The following is a 16,832-nucleotide window of genomic DNA, read 5'->3' on the forward strand; positions in this document are numbered from 1 at the left end:
ATGTACTTGAACCAGATGTTGCGAGCATCTGATGACGTAATCCCCGGTAAGTGTTTCCAAACAAACAGTTTTTTCACTATATTGCCCAACCTAAAGCAACCTAACCTAACCTTACCGTGATGGTGCGTGGGGCTATTCGTGGATGGTTATATGATCCAGAATGGTTTATGGGGCTATGTGGGAATGGTTTTTGGGGCTATGCGGGAATGGTTTTCAGGGCTATGCGGGAATTTTTCTGTTAAGAAGGTTGAAACACAACGCTAGTCAAGATTTGCCCACCATTTTGCATGTTCAGGAAGCGAGAAAAGAACGAACAATAATTACTCGATATGTTGACAATAATAGATACTAATTTAGTTAAAAAAAAAAAGCAAAATCCCTTCTTAAACAATCTTTCGCAATGCAGAATAAGTAAGTACGAATGTCAACAATTACAGAATAAACAAGTTACAGCCGATTCCCAGCTTTGACAGTTTTACAAAAAAAAATGCTGCCTCCTGAATTATTATTAATTTGGTCTACACCTGTGTTTATGTAAAATTATGTGTATAAACGCATAAGTCGCATAGCTATCTGTATATGTCCAATTTCAGGTTAAGAAGAGAAATGACTTGGAAAGGACGGTTTGGTGAAATGATACACCGCAATATGGTGGTTATTGTGATGATACCATCACTGGTGGGACTACACTGGGGCTGGGTAAAACTTCAAAACAACACCACATTTATACCAAAGGAAGAGAGGAAGGAACTTCCATTTTTTATAGTATGAAATTTTTTATTTTATTATTGACAAAATGTTTTTGTTCTTAATCTGTTTCCATGTGTTTGGGTCCAATTTCCAATTATTGTATTACAATATTTTTATTCTGTAAGTTTTTGGTGTGAATGTGTCAGCACAACAGTGCAACATGGTAGGGTCTGGTACAGGCCACATCAAGCTTGCAATAAATAAAGAGCTCTAAACCTGATTCTCCAAACCTAACAGTTCCTGACCTACAATTCTGCTTAGGTCTAATAATGCATGTGTGGTAAAGGGGGAGGGGAGGCAGGTTTAGAGCTCTTAGCATTTAGCTTTGGCATGTGTTGCAAGCTGAGTGTGCCCCACACCAGACAAAACATGATATGCATGTATACTTATAGTGCTACCATCTGCAAGATATTTAGTGTATCACGTTCAGTACTTAAGGTCATGTCCTTCATGACTCTTGTGATCATCAGATTATATTTTTTAATTTTTTTTATTATTATATTATTGGCTGAAGTTCCTTTTGTTTTATTGCGATTTCATCATCCTACGAATGCAATTTTTGCATGGTTCGATTTTGATGTACGTCTGTTAACACATACTGCGGACTTTTAGCGATTACTTAAGGTTTAATTCAATATATGCTTTCGTGGTTAGGTTAGGCAGGTTAGGTTTGGTTCCCTTAGCATTAAAATAAAGTCCCTAAATGCATTCTACTAAGGTTCCGATTTACTTCTACATTCATTCCCACTCTTCTACGATATTTACTGTCGCTTGTCGACTGAGAATATCTTGTCCATGAGAAGTGCATAAGATGATTTTCAAGTTGTTTTTTTCAACATAAATAACTTTTTTTCGAGTCCAAACAGTGCTTAATACTTTAAGGAAGGTTCAAATTTTGTGTGCAAATAATTGCCAAAATTCTTTGATACTTCGTCTTCCTGCTAGGAGAATTTGAAAAAGATCATAAAACAATCGGAACCATTACCTTTTATAGTATGCAAGCAGTAAATGTTATGATATAATTGTCACAGTAGCAATGGTGGATATGGCCTTAACCTAAAAATGCTTTCATTATCCTCTCTTATACCTTTCAAAAGTTATCCAGCATTTGGAAGTTGATCCTGTGTTTCTGTGCTTTATTTCCCAAACCAGACAAACAATGAAATGCAGGGTGCATAATTATGTTGATTACATTTTCAAAGATTTTTTTTAGTGAGTTTACTGAAGTAGGTAGTATACTTCAGCTTACAAAATGATTTGATTTGGCTTAAGTTCCAATTATTTAATTCTAAACTAATCAAGATATATATATATATATGTATGTGTGTGTGTGTGTATATATATATATATATATATATATATACAGGGTGTCATTTTAATGGCGCCCACGGACCACGGAAACGTATAGAGGACATCAAAACAAACAAATTTTCTCAGTAACATTTTTCTCGGAGCGTCGTTTCGGCGCTACATTCGTTCAAAAAAGCCCGTTTTGCCGCCTGAATGCTGGCAACCCAACACAACATTTGATAGCATTTGTGACGTCATATCCCGTCGTGAAGCGATGCGGTACAGGGTTGCCAGGAACACACATATTGTATGAAAAATGACAGCTAAAATCAGCCACATTATGTACCGTAAAACAAAATGGAAAATGCGTTTTGTAACTTAAATACGAAAAATGGTAGAAAGAAAATATAATTCAAGTGGAAGTGGTCATATCGAATATTGTCTCAGCTTGTATGCCAAATATTTGCAAATCTAGTTACCAAATTGGCATCTACAATTTAGTCTATTCACTTCATCCTTCTGATACTAGTTTTCTGTGACACATGAACAGATGACAAAATAGAAATGAAAGAACTCAGGGCTATAAGTATAGTAATACAAGATCTCCGACGACTGTGTTTATCTATGCACCGGATACACATGTAATAGTTTGCAACTGTGAACAGGACACTATATTCATTACTGATTCATCATTACGTTGTTACTGTGGTTGTTCGTGTTCTAGCCGTAATGTAACAACGTGAACCTCGGATACTTCCGTTATCACCACAAGGAATCTGGACACAAACCTGTAGATATCAACCTTGCAATGAGATTTGCAAATATAACTGACATGTAGCTGGGCGTAAACAGCCACATGTAAGCTGTAGGCCCAATAACATTTATTGTTGTTGATATTTGACATGTAGGCTGAGACAAAATCCGATATTGACACTTCATTTTGAATACGTTGTTACCATTTCTCATATCGTTGATTCACTTCCTCCTTCCCCTGAGATGACTGCTGCTCTTCTGGCTGGTAGGCTATGATGTTCGGTCTTCTGGACGCGTTTCTCGCTTCGTTTTACAGCTAATAATGTGGTTTGTCATTTTTCATAAAATTTGTGTGTTCCTTGCAATCCTGTCGTGAGCTGTTTCGCCGCAGGAAATGACGTAACAGATACGATCAAATGTTGTGTTGGGTTGCCAGCATCCAGGCGGCAAAACGGTGTTTTTTGAACGGCTGTAGCGTCGAATCGACGCACCAACGATAAAAATGTTACTGAGAAAAGTTGTTTGTTTTGATGTCCTCTATACGAATCTGTGGTTCGTGGGCGCCATTAAAATGACACCCTGTGTATATATATATATATATATATATATATATATATATATATATATATATATATATATATAGAGAGAGAGAGAGAGACACACACACACACACACACACAGACAGACAGACAGACAGACTGAGTGAGTGAGTGAGTGAGTGAGTGAGTGAGTGAGTGAGTGAGTGAGTGAGTGAGTGAGTGAGTGAGTGAGTGAGTGAGTGAGTGAGTGAGTGAGTGAGTGAGTGAGTGAGTGAGTGAGTGAGGAGTGAGTGAGTGAGTGAGTGAGTGAGTGAGTGAGTGAGTGAGTGAAGCAGCCATTCATTTACCTTCATATTAGATATGGACTGCTGCTGCCATCTATGTGCAGAGAGTGAAAATTGGTGTTCTGGCTCTTAGCATTATAATTACATTTCTAAATGCTTTTGTTGTAATGTTAGGTAAGTCAGATTCAGGACACTGAGAAATGAAATAACCTCCCAGAATGCTTTTGCTGTTAGGTTAGGTACGTCACATTTATTGTCTTTAGCAAAACAAGGTTTCATCAATTTATCATGTGGCATCTAATCTGAAGAATGACACCTCTTCAAACCTCATGTGAAAATACAGCAGTAGTCCATGTCCAAGATTGTAGTAAATGGAGAATGGCTTCTGACTGGGTAGTTTGGATGCTTGCGTAAGCTACTTTTCACATATTTTCTCTGATATATAGTAATTTGCAAAATTCAGAACTGTACTAATTACTTACTCAGAGTTTCAAATTTATTTTCCCAATCATTTCTAGTATTCTATAAGACAATGCTCCATAAAATGCAAAAATCATTGAACATTCAGAACCATTAACTGTCGTCGTTTCTAAACTATTCTATTAAGAAATTTTGTTTATAAATGTTTCATGTGCATTTTTTATTCAAACTGTGCTTTATTTTTATAAGTTGGCTATAAATATTAGATTCACAGCATGTTGATATAACTGTAATGTGTACAATCAGTAAAATTACAATTCTACTTTTCCTGCATTTTACATTTTATCACATTATAGGATTTAATCTTCATGGTTCCAATAAAACAACTTGTTACAAATTTTTCAGGTTTTACGTTTTCCCCGCATATTAAGTTTTTCACTAAAATTGAGGTTTCACTGTACAATTGAAAATCAGCTAATTCAAAGTTAGTAATTATGTTGTACAAGAAAAGTTACATATTACTGTTTGGTGATTAATGGTTATTTATCACTGGTTCATGCACAATTGCTTGTAAGGTGCTTGAAGGAGGGCCTTATGAGGTTAACACACAAATTATCTTTTGAAATTTTACTATGGCCTTTTGCAATTGATTATTACATTTGATATTCTAGGGAATTAGGTATCTTCGATCGAAGATAGGCTTGAGCAGTAGCGAGGCTGAAGAAAGTAAGGCAGAATAAATGCATGTGGTGAGTACGTTTTTTTTTCTTTTTTGTGTAATATTATTTGTTTTGCCTTTATCTACATGTAACTATACAGTTTGCCATATACGATGACCGATGAACCCATATGTGCAATACAGATTGGGGAGTCGTGTGACTGAGACAGCCAGTCCATGTCCCTTGTATTGAAACTCCTTCTAGTGAAAGTGTGGTCGCCAGGAATTCTCTTCTAGTGAAAGTGTGGTCGCCAGGAATTCTGGCAATGTCATTGGCCTGTATTCCACAATGTGTGTGTTTCTTCATGTGCATGGCCATTGTATGTGGCAAGCTGTATAGCAGTTTCTTTCCATTTGAAAGTGTACACATTCCAGGCAGCTTAAGGATTTTGGTGTTCTTTGATATTGTATTTTATTATTTGCATAGTTTTTCTACATCTTTACAGTGGCCCAAGTTCCAATTGTTTAATTCCAAACTAACTCTTTTAACATGGTTCTATTTCCGTTCATGTCTTTACACACATACTTCCTTGGCTTGGTAATTACTTACTGCTTGAAAATGGAGAAGCGTAAAATAAAACACACTCAGTATATCAATATTGGTTGTATGTAGGCATCAGACAATAGCTGAGATGAAACAATTGCATCCTAAACAGCCAAAATATATTGTTTTGTTTACAATTTGGAGATAGAATATTTACACTCACAATGGATGAACTGTATTTTGTTTTTATTTACCACTGATTTTAATATTCTGATTGACTTATTGAATGTTTTGAATCAAAATTCTGGTAAATTGATGCTTACGTTTGGAGTGAAACACGCATGCAACACCTCTTAATTGTTACAATCAAGCATCATTATCAGTATGCATTTTGAATCAAAGTGGTATTGACTCTGCTAAATAATATAATACAAATACAGAGTTTCAAAAATTTTATTTTTTATTTATCTTTCCAGAATATTTACCTAAGATGGCTGCTCCAATGAATTGTAGAATAGAACCATCTAAAAATCCCACAGTTTGGTCACAACCTCTGGACTCCATCGAGTTTCTTTCTTCACTGAAGTCATTTCAGTCGTTACTGGAGTCGTGTATGGGACCCGGTGGTGGCATTAAAATGCTCGTAACTACTGGCGGCTGTGTGACTCTTACTTCATCATCAAACAGGCTGGTGAATAATATAGTATTCAGTAATCCCGTTCTGTTACTAATCCTTAATGTTGTTAAGAATCAGTTAAAATCATGTAGTGACTTTGGATTGCATGTAGGATTTATGATAAGCTCATTGTTGCAGCATGCCTTGGTTAGTGAAGTGCCTAAAGGCCTCAGATGTAAACTATTGGCTGAGATTTACTCAATGTGCGTAGCGAAACTTCAAGTAGATGGGTGTCCCGTGGCTGTGAAAGTAGACTTTCAGTCAGTGAAGTGCTTTCTTCCGATTGTGAAGGGTATCGTCAAGTCGAAAGCAAGCTGCAGGTTGTTGGACGAAGAGGTCTCGCACTTGAGTGTTCAGATATTGAAGGCGTTCTTGCAGACTGTACCTGATCGCAAGGTGAAATCGGGGTTTGGACATGTTGCCGTTGTGTGTCAAGAAGGTCCAAGTGTTGATTGTTCAAAAATGTTTCACGGGGTCCTGTACCGTGCACCGGAAATAGACCCTTGCGAGAAGTGGGCATGGAAACCTGTGCCGTGTAGACACGGAGATGGATGCGAGGATAAAATCGGTGTCGTTCTCTTTGATATAATGCTGACCAACATACACGATTCGGAAGAATCCATCAATGCCACACTCGAGATGTCACGAGAGTTTCGAAACTACAATCCGGTCGTTGAGAGGATTACTTCACTCAGCCAGCAATTCGGTACAAGAGGTGTGTCGATATTCGCTTGCCAAAAGGTTGTGCATTCAAGGATCAGGGAACTGTTTCAGAAGAACGGTGTTTTAGTGCTTGAAAGGCTAGGTTCGGACCTTGCCCATTCTCTTGCAAAGCTTAGCGGTGCTGTTCCAATAAGCAGCGTGACTGTGCAAGACATTTGTCCCTATGTGGGCCATTTAGAATCTATTAGCCATGTTGTTATCCACGACAAAAGTTATTTGTTGATGGAAAATAAGGAAAGTGCCATAGCTACTGTGCTAGTGCACAGTTTAACAGAGGAAAATGTAGAAGATTTGAAGGTGAGTATATTGTAGTATATTTTCTTTTTCATATTTATTTGTACGTATTAAATTTTCAAATTTTTTCGAGATTTAACTTTTTCTGGAAATCGGTAACAATGTGTCGTGCCAGTGACAAAAACATGAATGTGCTAAATCTTACTTTCAATTTCCTAGGAAAACCAGGTGTTATATTTCGATAAATACTGTCATCGGTAAAATATGTACCTACTTAAGACTGTTTATTAGGTCACGCAAGTTGGGGTCCCGGGTTCGATACTCGGTGGAGGCACAAGTGGTTCTGATCCCACTTTAAACTGTAGGTCGAGTCCCGATTAGCCTTACTGTGCATAAAGTAGACTTAAAACAGCAACTCAAGGTCAAACAAGTTAGGATAGGTTGATTGATTGATTGATTTAGTTTATTTTACTTCGCGTTTTGTGCCTCATGGCTAATTTGCAAAGATGGGGATGAATGATGAAATTCATGAATGGACATTCACAAACAACCAAGCCCGAGCAGGATTCGAACCCGGGACCCTTGGCATTGCAGCGCAATGTGCTAACCACTCCGCCACAGGCTCTGTCTAAGTTGGCATAGGAATCTATCAACAAAAAGTAGTTGGAAATTTCACTTACGTGAGAAGTCCAAATTTGCTCATGCATGGTTTATCATTGGTGCAGCAATATAGGGTAGCCAGACATCCTCTTTTTCCCACATGTAATCTGAATTTTAGCCGTATATCCAGTGTTCATGAGAAAAAATGCAAATGTCCTCAGTTTTGCATGTCACATAAATTTCATTTAGAAAATGCATCTTTTAGTTGGATAATGAGAAAATAACAGGAGAATTATTAATTTCCTGAGGAAATTTATTACTTTACTGTATATTTAGTAGAATATACTTACTACCTATAGTATATCCTATAATTTTATATTATCTATTATTTGATGTTTTCTTCTTCCTCCCCTCTCCCTGTTAACCATTCCTTCCAGTATGTCTTTTAGCAAGTCGTTCTTCTTAGCCAATGTCCCTGTCAATTTATTTTATTTTTGATTCTCTATAAGGTTTGGTATTTGGTCAGTACAATTTCAAAGATTTTAACTGTTAAGAGATTTGTAATTAAATTGTTGCCAAAACTAAAATTTTGAGAGTAATTGGCACTTCCGAGATGTATGTTTAACCCTAGAACGGACGGGTGAAAAAAGTAACGTAAGCAGACATGTTGGGTCTCTCAGACCCAAAGTGAAATATTCGGCTCAGAGGTTATAAAAAATTTTATTTCAATTTTAGTACTACAAGTGTATAATATAGAGCATAATATTGTTTTAGAATAGATGGCTTAATAAGATGAAGTACCTCTGAACCAAATAGTTTATTATGGGTCTGTGAGACCCAACACATCTGCTTACATTCCTTTTTTTTCAACAGAAGTCACTCTCCAAAAGTTCATCAATTTCTTCTTCAGTCAGATGACTTGCCATTGTATAGAAAACGTAAAATTACAGATTATTTTACCAATCCAATATATCGATAAATATCTGATCATTTAGTACAAAATTCTGCCATTTTGTTGTAATTTTTATGGATAATCTCCATACCCTACTTTCTAAAAAGTATATGTCTATATATGCAATTTCTTTTGTACTGCAGTCACCTAGAAACACACATTTATTAAGGAGGTCAATGAATCTTTCAGGTTCTTCAAGGACCATTTCTAATTTTATTTCGGATCGGTAGAATATCTGTTATCGGTATTGGTAAATTGTATATCTGTACTTTATCGTTATCGGCCCGAATTTCATATTGGCCCATCCCTACTATTTACGAAATACCACTGACAAAACGTACAAAATAAAATGGCTGACAATGTCAGTTTCGCAAAACTCACAAAAAAAAAACTTACGGGAATGGACCCAGACAGAGTGTCAACACGTGTAGCAGAATGGCTAATGCAGTAGCGGTCTTGATGATACAACTAGTGACACCTGCAGAATGTAGATTGAAAGTACTGAGAGCGACAGTACAGTATGTTGAAAACTTTATCAGGGATTCAGAGAAATGTTACCACCTGTGTCTCACAGACCAAGCTCGTCAATTCTAGGGTTAAGAATGCACCAAAACTTTACATTACCTATAGAAAATGTTTTATAAATGTCACATTATAAGGACTCGTCTAAAACTTCAGTTTTCATTTGTGGAGTACAGTAAGTTGTAAGCACAATTATAAAATGTTGCTTGGTATATGTTTATATTGTTAAAATATACACCTTCATAATTTATAATGTAAAATTCTCTTGTGTACTTGTAGCATGTGACAAATCAAACACTAGATACATTGTCGCAGTTTGTAGTGAATCCTATTGTTGTTCCTGGTGCAGGTTGTTTAGAAGCATGGCTAATAGCTGAACTGGAGAAAGAGGTAAATAATTTTGACTTGTAATTTTTTCTTTTTTTTTAAGTTCTATTCCTAAATGAGAGACGCGCTAGTAGATAAATACTGAGAAAATAGTACTCACTTTTTCCGCAAAACTGTTCTATTCGTAGTTCTATTAATTTCAGTGCCCACTGCCACTAACCTTTTTTTAACTTGTTGCACTGTTCTATTCCTTGTTTTATTTATTATTTATTTGCATGTCATTGCATGATATCTGGTGCTAATACCGCTTTTCTCCAATATGGATACCAATACTGATATTTGTACTGATGTCGATACTTAAAAATTATAACAATTCAAAGTTGCATTGGAACTATATTATAACTAGGGCTCGGATTCCCCCTAATGTCCGAAGACGAGGCCCAACATAATATATTTTCATTTTGGGTCATTGTAGGCCAGAAAAAGGTGGGTTTTATTTGTCCTTTTTTGCCTTTTTCAGCATTTTTTGGCGTATTGGTCCTTTTTTAGCCTTTTTTTAGGTCTTAACGGCTTTTTTTTTTTTTCAATTTCACCTTCTTTCGACTACATTTTTACTGCCCACTCTCAATTCGAATCATCATCAGTTCATCACCTCTTAAACATCCTTTCTGTAGTAAAGAAATAAAAAAAAAGAAATAAATATATTTGAACCATCCCTGAAACAAGAGAAAAACATTTTTGGACTGGAAGAAGATGCATTTCATTCATATAGTTTTTTCGCACTGTCTATTCCATAGCACCAGAATTTTGTATTTTTTTATTCATTAAATATGTAATTAAAACTGAAGTTATTAATTAATTTGGATCACATTTATATGTCCTTTTATCCATTTTTAGGTCCTTTTTTTTTATAGGTCTTTTTTTTTTTTTTTTGGCAATTTATAGGTCTTCAACTTCCGAGCCCTAATCATAACACACTACTCAGTGGCGTATTCTGAAAATGTTTGACCTGGTTTAACACAACAATTCTTATTTGTTGTATATATTATTTGTATTTGCTATACATACCATCTAGATTAACTTGAATAGAAATAAAACACCAGTACATGTAAGTAAGACAAGAATAGAAGTCCGACAACTTCAAATTTTTCAGCAATTTCTATATTTTTCCTAAAATTTCCCTTTTTACCTAAAATTGGGCCTGGGTTCCCCTTCACCACTGCCTCTGCCAAGCACGGCACAGAAAGCAGGAAGGGACAAGCAATGTTCTGCCGACAATGTTTGTAGTGGTGGAACTGACCACCCAGGCTGTTTTTCTTTAAATAGCCACTTTTTCTTAGTCCCCTCACCTTGCCCTGGATTTGGAAGTTGTCCGAAGAAAAATAGTGTTTTTTTTGGGGGGGAGGCTTTGTGTGGGTTTTTTGTTTGAGCAAGCCTACATACCTTCATTGTTAATGCAACGCATTTTATTGCAGGTGTGGGCCAGGATTGAACATTTGTGCACCTTACACTCCTCCACAAGGACACATGTGATGTCTGTGCTTACCTGGGTTCAGAAAACTCTTCTTCAAATATGTAAACAGTTGGTTTCCACAACTTCAGTTCTGGTCACAGATAGCATATATCATCATGCATGGCGATTGAAGAACACCACAATATTGAGCAGGAAGTGGAGTGATGGTGTTGAGGACACTTGTTCATGTGGACTAGTTAGAAAATTGTCAGTTCAGGACCAACGTGGAGATTGGTTTGAGTTAGCAGTAGGGAATGTGTTTGTAGATATTAAGGCAGACTCTTGTCCAGGATGGACCATAGACAGGATGTCCGAAAATAGTGTTGTTGATCTGTACACAAATAAGGTCAATGCAATAAAATTAGCTTTTGAAACTGTTGAAAACATTTTGAACATAGGAATGATTATTTCTCTGAAAGCATAATAGACTATGTTTTCATGTATATATTTGTAATGATTGTTTCATTAGATATGAATAAAGTTTTAATTTTTATTAATTTCTCCTTTGTTTGTCATCCAGTTATTTAGAATCATGCTTGAGGGTTTGCGTTCAAGTAGCCTGTTATTACAAATGTGCGTTTTGTCCATTTCTCATGAAATCCAGCCTCCCCAATGGCCGTTGTCTTGGATTCGATACCTGACGGAGGCACATAGTGGTTTGGATCCCACTTTAAACGGTAGGTTCAGTCCCGATTAGCCTCTCTGTGCACAAAGTGGACTTAAAATAATAACCTGGATTCCATTAATATGTAGCCTTACTTTAGGCCCTCTTGTGTTATTCGTATTATTTTTATTTTTAGCAAATAACTAGTGCCTTGAGCTTGTAGTTGCTCTAAATGCCTAGTTTATTCCCGTGAACATACTTGTAGGCTTTCAGTAGTGTGTTTTAGGATACTACAATTATAGCTAAATTGTATTGTGCCTGAAATTGCATATTATGATTAATGGTACTTACAAACACCTAAAATGTTTTTTAAAAAGGCAGAAAATAATGTTCCAGGTGTGAAAAGTATGCTTTCTGTCTATATATCCCTACAGATGGATTAGGGGACACCAGAAGATAGTCATCCTCTTAACGACTAGAACAATAAAAATAAGAATAAAGAGTTATCTTCTCTCGACATTACCATAAATATATATACTACAGGGTGTGTCACGGGAAAATGGACGGTTTTCAAATGGGGATCTCGAAGCAGATATTCAAATTCAAATTCTTTATTTGCGTGGGCGAGGTTCAGCCTGGGGCTGTTCTGCCACCTAACCCGTGTCATCGATTACATTTAAATTTACATTTCTTATGTTATTACAGTATTAATACAGTGTACAATAAACTGTATGATTTAGTTACAAAATCTATTGATAAAATAATTGTAATAAATGTATGAATAAAATGATACAAAAATTGTGAAAAGACGAACTACATAAAAATAAAATAAAATGAATGAAAAATAAGTAAAAATAAAAACATGTAGACAAAATACATAACATAAACATACAAGTTACATCATAGTATTTGAACACAATCTCTGCTCTGCCAAAAGAAAATTCTTTACTTCATTTCGGAAAGATTGTATTTTACATATGCTCGACATGGTCTTAGGTAGGGCACTCCATATTTTTGCAGCAGAATATGAAAACGACGACTGATATGCCTGTGTGTTGCAGAGTGGAAGGTTAAATTTGAAATTATTTCTTGTATGGTGGCTGTGAATACTGGTGCGAGGGATCAACATGTCTGCCAGATACGACGGCTTGTCAGATGTAATAATTTTATGTATAAGGCAATATGTATGCAGTAGCCGCCTACGGTACATATTGAGGATATTCTTATTATTTATGGAAGGTAAAATATGTTCACGTCTCGGGATGCAAAATATGAACCGCATGCTGTGCATCCATTGTTGTATTGGTCCTGTAATTCCCGGGATGCTGATAGTGCGTTTGACTCGACACACTCCCTGCAGTGTCACCTTCCGTACGCCCTTGCAATTCTGCCTCTTGGTGGTCATTGCTCCATTTTCTTGCCACTCTCTGTACACCTTCATTAAACTGGAACGGGTGCATCCGACCAGTGTTGCTATGTTATTGATGCATCTAATGATCGAGCACCCACAATCATCCCCTTTTGGAACGACGTTAAATCCTGACCACCTCGCATTTTAACGTGTGCTGTTCGACTAACATTAGCGTTGTGTCTATACATTCACCACAATACTTTCCAGTCGTGGTGATCATGTGATCAGAGCAGCTGCTGGGCCGTTCCTTGTTTGGGAGAGGTGGTCGCAATTCAATGAGCACTCAGTGTATATTGAACATGCCTTGCATAGATATTTCAGGCCCTGAAGATAATAAATATTTTAAATTGCCTACATTGTGAAACTTACAATGAAGAGATGTTAGCTCTTCAAAGAATCTTCTGTGGAATCCACCTAGTTGATAACTTGAGAAAACATCATTATTCACCATCAGATAAAGTAAAAAAAAAAGTGCTCCCCTGTGCGTTTGGGGCACACACTTTGTTGATCATGGCCGAGGGTGGATGGTGATGTGATCAGCACCATGCCCCTGGCCACCTTTACCCCCCCCCCCCCCCTCTCAGGGTTTCTTCCAGGTTCCCACTTTATATGACACAGGGTGGGTGCCGTATCCACTTAACAGGTGGAAAAAATCCCAGTTCTTCCCCACTGGGGGTCGAAGCCGTGTCTCTCGCATGATAGTCAGACACCCTAACGACTGAGCTACCGTGGCTAATTCATCACCAGATAGTCAAGGAAACCAGCATACAATAATTAACAACAATTTATATATAAATTAAGTATTAGTGAAATAATTAGCTTTATTTTTGGTACTTTAAATACAATATATGTACAGTCATATTGTCTTATATAGAGATATCATTATAATAATCATGATGCTTGAATACATTTATGTACAATCTTGGTAAAAAAATATCACATCTTTACCTGCTCTCAAGCAGAGCAAACATTAATATACATCAATTTAACTTTTATATAGTGCCCAAGGTGAAATTGTAGAGGACTGGGTTAGCTCTCTTCATATAATAAACTTAATATATGAAAATATGTCATAGAAATTATCTATGGTAAGTACATTGAAGAGAGTTTCATAATGTTACTTGAAATTAATGATTTTCAGTTGAATGTAAGTTTGAATAAAACACACTGTAGATATGCCAGTTTTAAAATTTCATTATTGTGCATATCTTTTACCTGTCTGAAAAGAAACCAAACTTTAAAAAAAGAAAAAAAAAGGTTTATTTGATTATGTACATTGTAATCAGATACATCGTGAAAGTATTCCCGGCACTTTTTCACTCCTGGTATGCATTTGCATGTTCCGTGGTGAAATTTTGATTTCTTCCATCAAATGAATCTGTCTCAGAGTGGATTTCAACTTCAGGAACGAAATTGAAAAAGAAGGTCAGACCACAGTGTAGCCAGATGTAGTTTAATTATAGTATTTGTTAGAGCACAGTCTTCCTTTATTTCCTTTTCATTTTGCCAAGTAAATTTTAAATTACAATTTTATTTAATTGCAATTTAAAGTTTAATACAATTTAAATTTACGGCATTTCTAAAATCAGGATCCACAAAATGTACAGTGGGATGCACAAGTGTTGCTTGTCAATTTGCCCACGGCTATTTGCATTAACTTTTCTTTTGTACCCTATATGTTTTTAAGAAATAGATTTTTATGTATGCTGTACAGAGGCTATTAGCCGCTTGTTTGGCATTTTATTTCGATTCTTCACGCTGTAATTCGTTAACTAAAATAAAGTGCATGAACATGTTGATTGACGATTTTTTTGGTAATACTTGTGCATCCCACTGTACGTATGTAATTAAATCCAATGTTAACTAGCTACTTCCATCTCATCGTCAATGTTATCTAGACAGATAAATCCGATATTATGCTGTTAGGGTGAGATATGATTTTTTAAATTTTTTTTTTTAGATAGCATGGTATTGTGCTGAATCTTCACATATCTAATGTTCCTTTTTATATACAGGTTGGATCAGAGGAGGATAGGGACATTTTACCTACACTGACCCCACTCGTAAGATGCACAACCTCCACACATGGTGTTTGTCCTGAATTTTCTATCTGGGGAAATGTAATGTTTTCAGGGAGGCAAAGGGGTTAATTGAGATCCACAGTGGCCCAGTTGGTAAGGCATCTGATTGGCATGCTGAAAAGCCAAGTACGATTCCCAGGCTTGGTGAATTTAGTTAGGCATTTTTTTAGTAATGTTTCTGCACGGAAGAACACTGGGATTCATCCTGCCTCTAATAAATGTGTACCTTGGAGGTAAAGGTGGCTGGAGCATGGTGCAAATCACATCACCTACAAAAATGGCTGAGCTTGTGAATCCTTACCCCTGCATCCCTCATATGCCTTCATAACATATTGCAATGTGTGGGGGTAACTTCACTTTTTACCTTTGAGAGTTGATTTATTGCGAAAATAACCATTATGCAAAAATGGGGTCTGTTAGGGGGGGTGGATAAATTACTGGAGCCTAGAAGGTCATGGGTATGTCAGTTCAGTCAGTGTGACCAGGTCTAAAACTGTTTTACAACAGCAGTAACACTTCTAAAAAAATCTTGGCTCCTATATCCAAGGAAGTTTTTTGGAAACGTTCATTATTTTAAGCATATATTTTTCATGGGGCATTAAAATCTACTGACAGAATGACATGACATATGTTTAGACACAGTTCAACTAACGACCAGTTCTTTTTTTTTTCCGATACAAATTAGAATGCAAGAAGGCACTTTCACACACAGATATACAAGATAAAAATACATACAGAACCAGAAAAATGTTTGTTTCACAGTAGCATAGCCGAAGGCAAGATTTTTCATACAAAATTATCATTGTCGTAAACATCTTGCATGAGAAAAAAGCCTGCGTAGTGACATATCCTGTATTTTTAAAGTTCTTCCATGTGTTTTTCTCTTCAATGTTCTCTTCTTGTCATGTATGGATGTAGGAATTGCTCACACATGTGATTGGGTATCTTCACGACATCAAGCACCAATCACCTGTATAATGACGAGAAGAAAGTGGTTGGAAAGTTGAACACTCGTTCTGGTTGTCATATGGTAGGAAGATGGTCGAATGTTTGATTGTTTCTTGAATTGTGAGGGATCGTTCTGTAGTCAGGGCTCCCGGTGTTTGAAGAAGCTGTGTGACTTGGTAGCTGAGGCAGCAGCATAGATCCATTATAGTTGGAATTCTGCAACAAAAGATAGACCATTCTGTGAAAAGGACTGTTTTATTTTCACAAGACTTACTTTCATAACTTATAACCTACACCTTGTTTCAACATATTTATTTGCATCTATGTTACACTTCTGGTATATACATCTATGTTACACTTCTGGTATATAGTTTATCTTAATAACCTTGAAACCTTATCAGTTATCATCAGATGATGCAAACAAGGGTGCATAGCAATACATTTTTTTAAAAATCATCTGATGATACTTGTTGAACACAGATGAAATATTATGAAGATAAAATAATAAAATATGAGGCTCATTTGTAATGTTCTTTTTATCATACATTGTCTAATAAATTTGTATTGTTACTTTTCTACAATTCTGTCAGTATACTCTGTCCCTCTATCTCTGGAGCAAGGCTGAGCATAGCAGCAGAGAAGGGGGGAAATCAAGTGGGCAGAGCGAAGCATACACGCTGCTATGAAGGCTGGTCACTGCAGTCGTTTTCCTCCCTCCACACAATCCAATCTCCTCTCATGAGTTCATTGCTGGAGCCATCTCATGTCACTACTTGCACACAGACTTGTTTCTGTTTGCTACTCCAGAGATAACTAGGACAGAGTATAGTAAGATTTTAACATTACGTGATTGGTTTGTAAAAACAATATATACGAGGGTGGATCATTAAGTATCGCACAACATTTTTTTAAAAGGAAGTTTAATAGATAAGACAACATGAATTATACACATTGAAACCACATCTTTTAGCTACTTTCCGACATAGGAGCCAAGCCTTTCAAC

The 16,832-nt window shown here is 36.4% G+C and overlaps 2 protein-coding genes across 6 annotated transcripts in view; one reads left to right on the top strand and one right to left on the bottom strand.

The window, feature by feature from the left end:
* The first annotated feature begins 711 nt into the window (after window positions 1-711).
* Window positions 712-11,282, top strand: LOC145999916 (molecular chaperone MKKS-like). Its single transcript, XM_083137194.1, has 5 exons — window positions 712-765; window positions 4,708-4,785; window positions 5,715-6,934; window positions 9,225-9,335; window positions 10,748-11,282. The coding sequence occupies exons 3-5, from the start codon at window positions 5,729-5,731 to the stop codon at window positions 11,207-11,209; spliced, it is 1,779 nt and encodes a 592-aa protein (XP_082993320.1). The 5' UTR covers window positions 712-765; window positions 4,708-4,785; window positions 5,715-5,728; the 3' UTR covers window positions 11,210-11,282.
* Window positions 11,283-15,346: 4,064 nt separating this feature from the next.
* Window positions 15,347-16,832, bottom strand: part of LOC145999917 (cyclin-dependent kinase-like 4) — a 145,401-nt gene continuing 143,915 nt past the window's right edge. For all 5 annotated transcript variants that reach the window (XM_083137196.1, XM_083137199.1, XM_083137195.1 and 2 more), the window contains exon 8: window positions 15,347-16,045. In XM_083137196.1, coding sequence (XP_082993322.1) covers window positions 15,905-16,045 — 141 coding nt within the window. In that variant the 3' untranslated portion in view covers window positions 15,347-15,904. The remainder of the gene's footprint in view (window positions 16,046-16,832) is intronic.

The sequence above is a fragment of the Lepisma saccharinum genome, chromosome 16, assembly GCF_977018435.1.
Source record: "Lepisma saccharinum chromosome 16, izLepSacc3.1, whole genome shotgun sequence".
NCBI classification, from domain to species: Eukaryota; Metazoa; Arthropoda; class Insecta; order Zygentoma; family Lepismatidae; genus Lepisma; species Lepisma saccharinum.

Excerpts from the sequence above, each read along its gene's own strand:
- LOC145999916 (XM_083137194.1), top strand. The coding sequence starts at position 5,729 with ATGGCTGCTCCAATGAATTGTAGAATAGAACCATCTAAAAATCCCACA. Across the intron at positions 6,935-9,224 it reads AAAATGTAGAAGATTTGAAG|CATGTGACAAATCAAACACT; the intron begins GTGAGTATATTG and ends GTGTACTTGTAG. Across the intron at positions 9,336-10,747 it reads TAGCTGAACTGGAGAAAGAG|GTGTGGGCCAGGATTGAACA; the intron begins GTAAATAATTTT and ends ATTTTATTGCAG.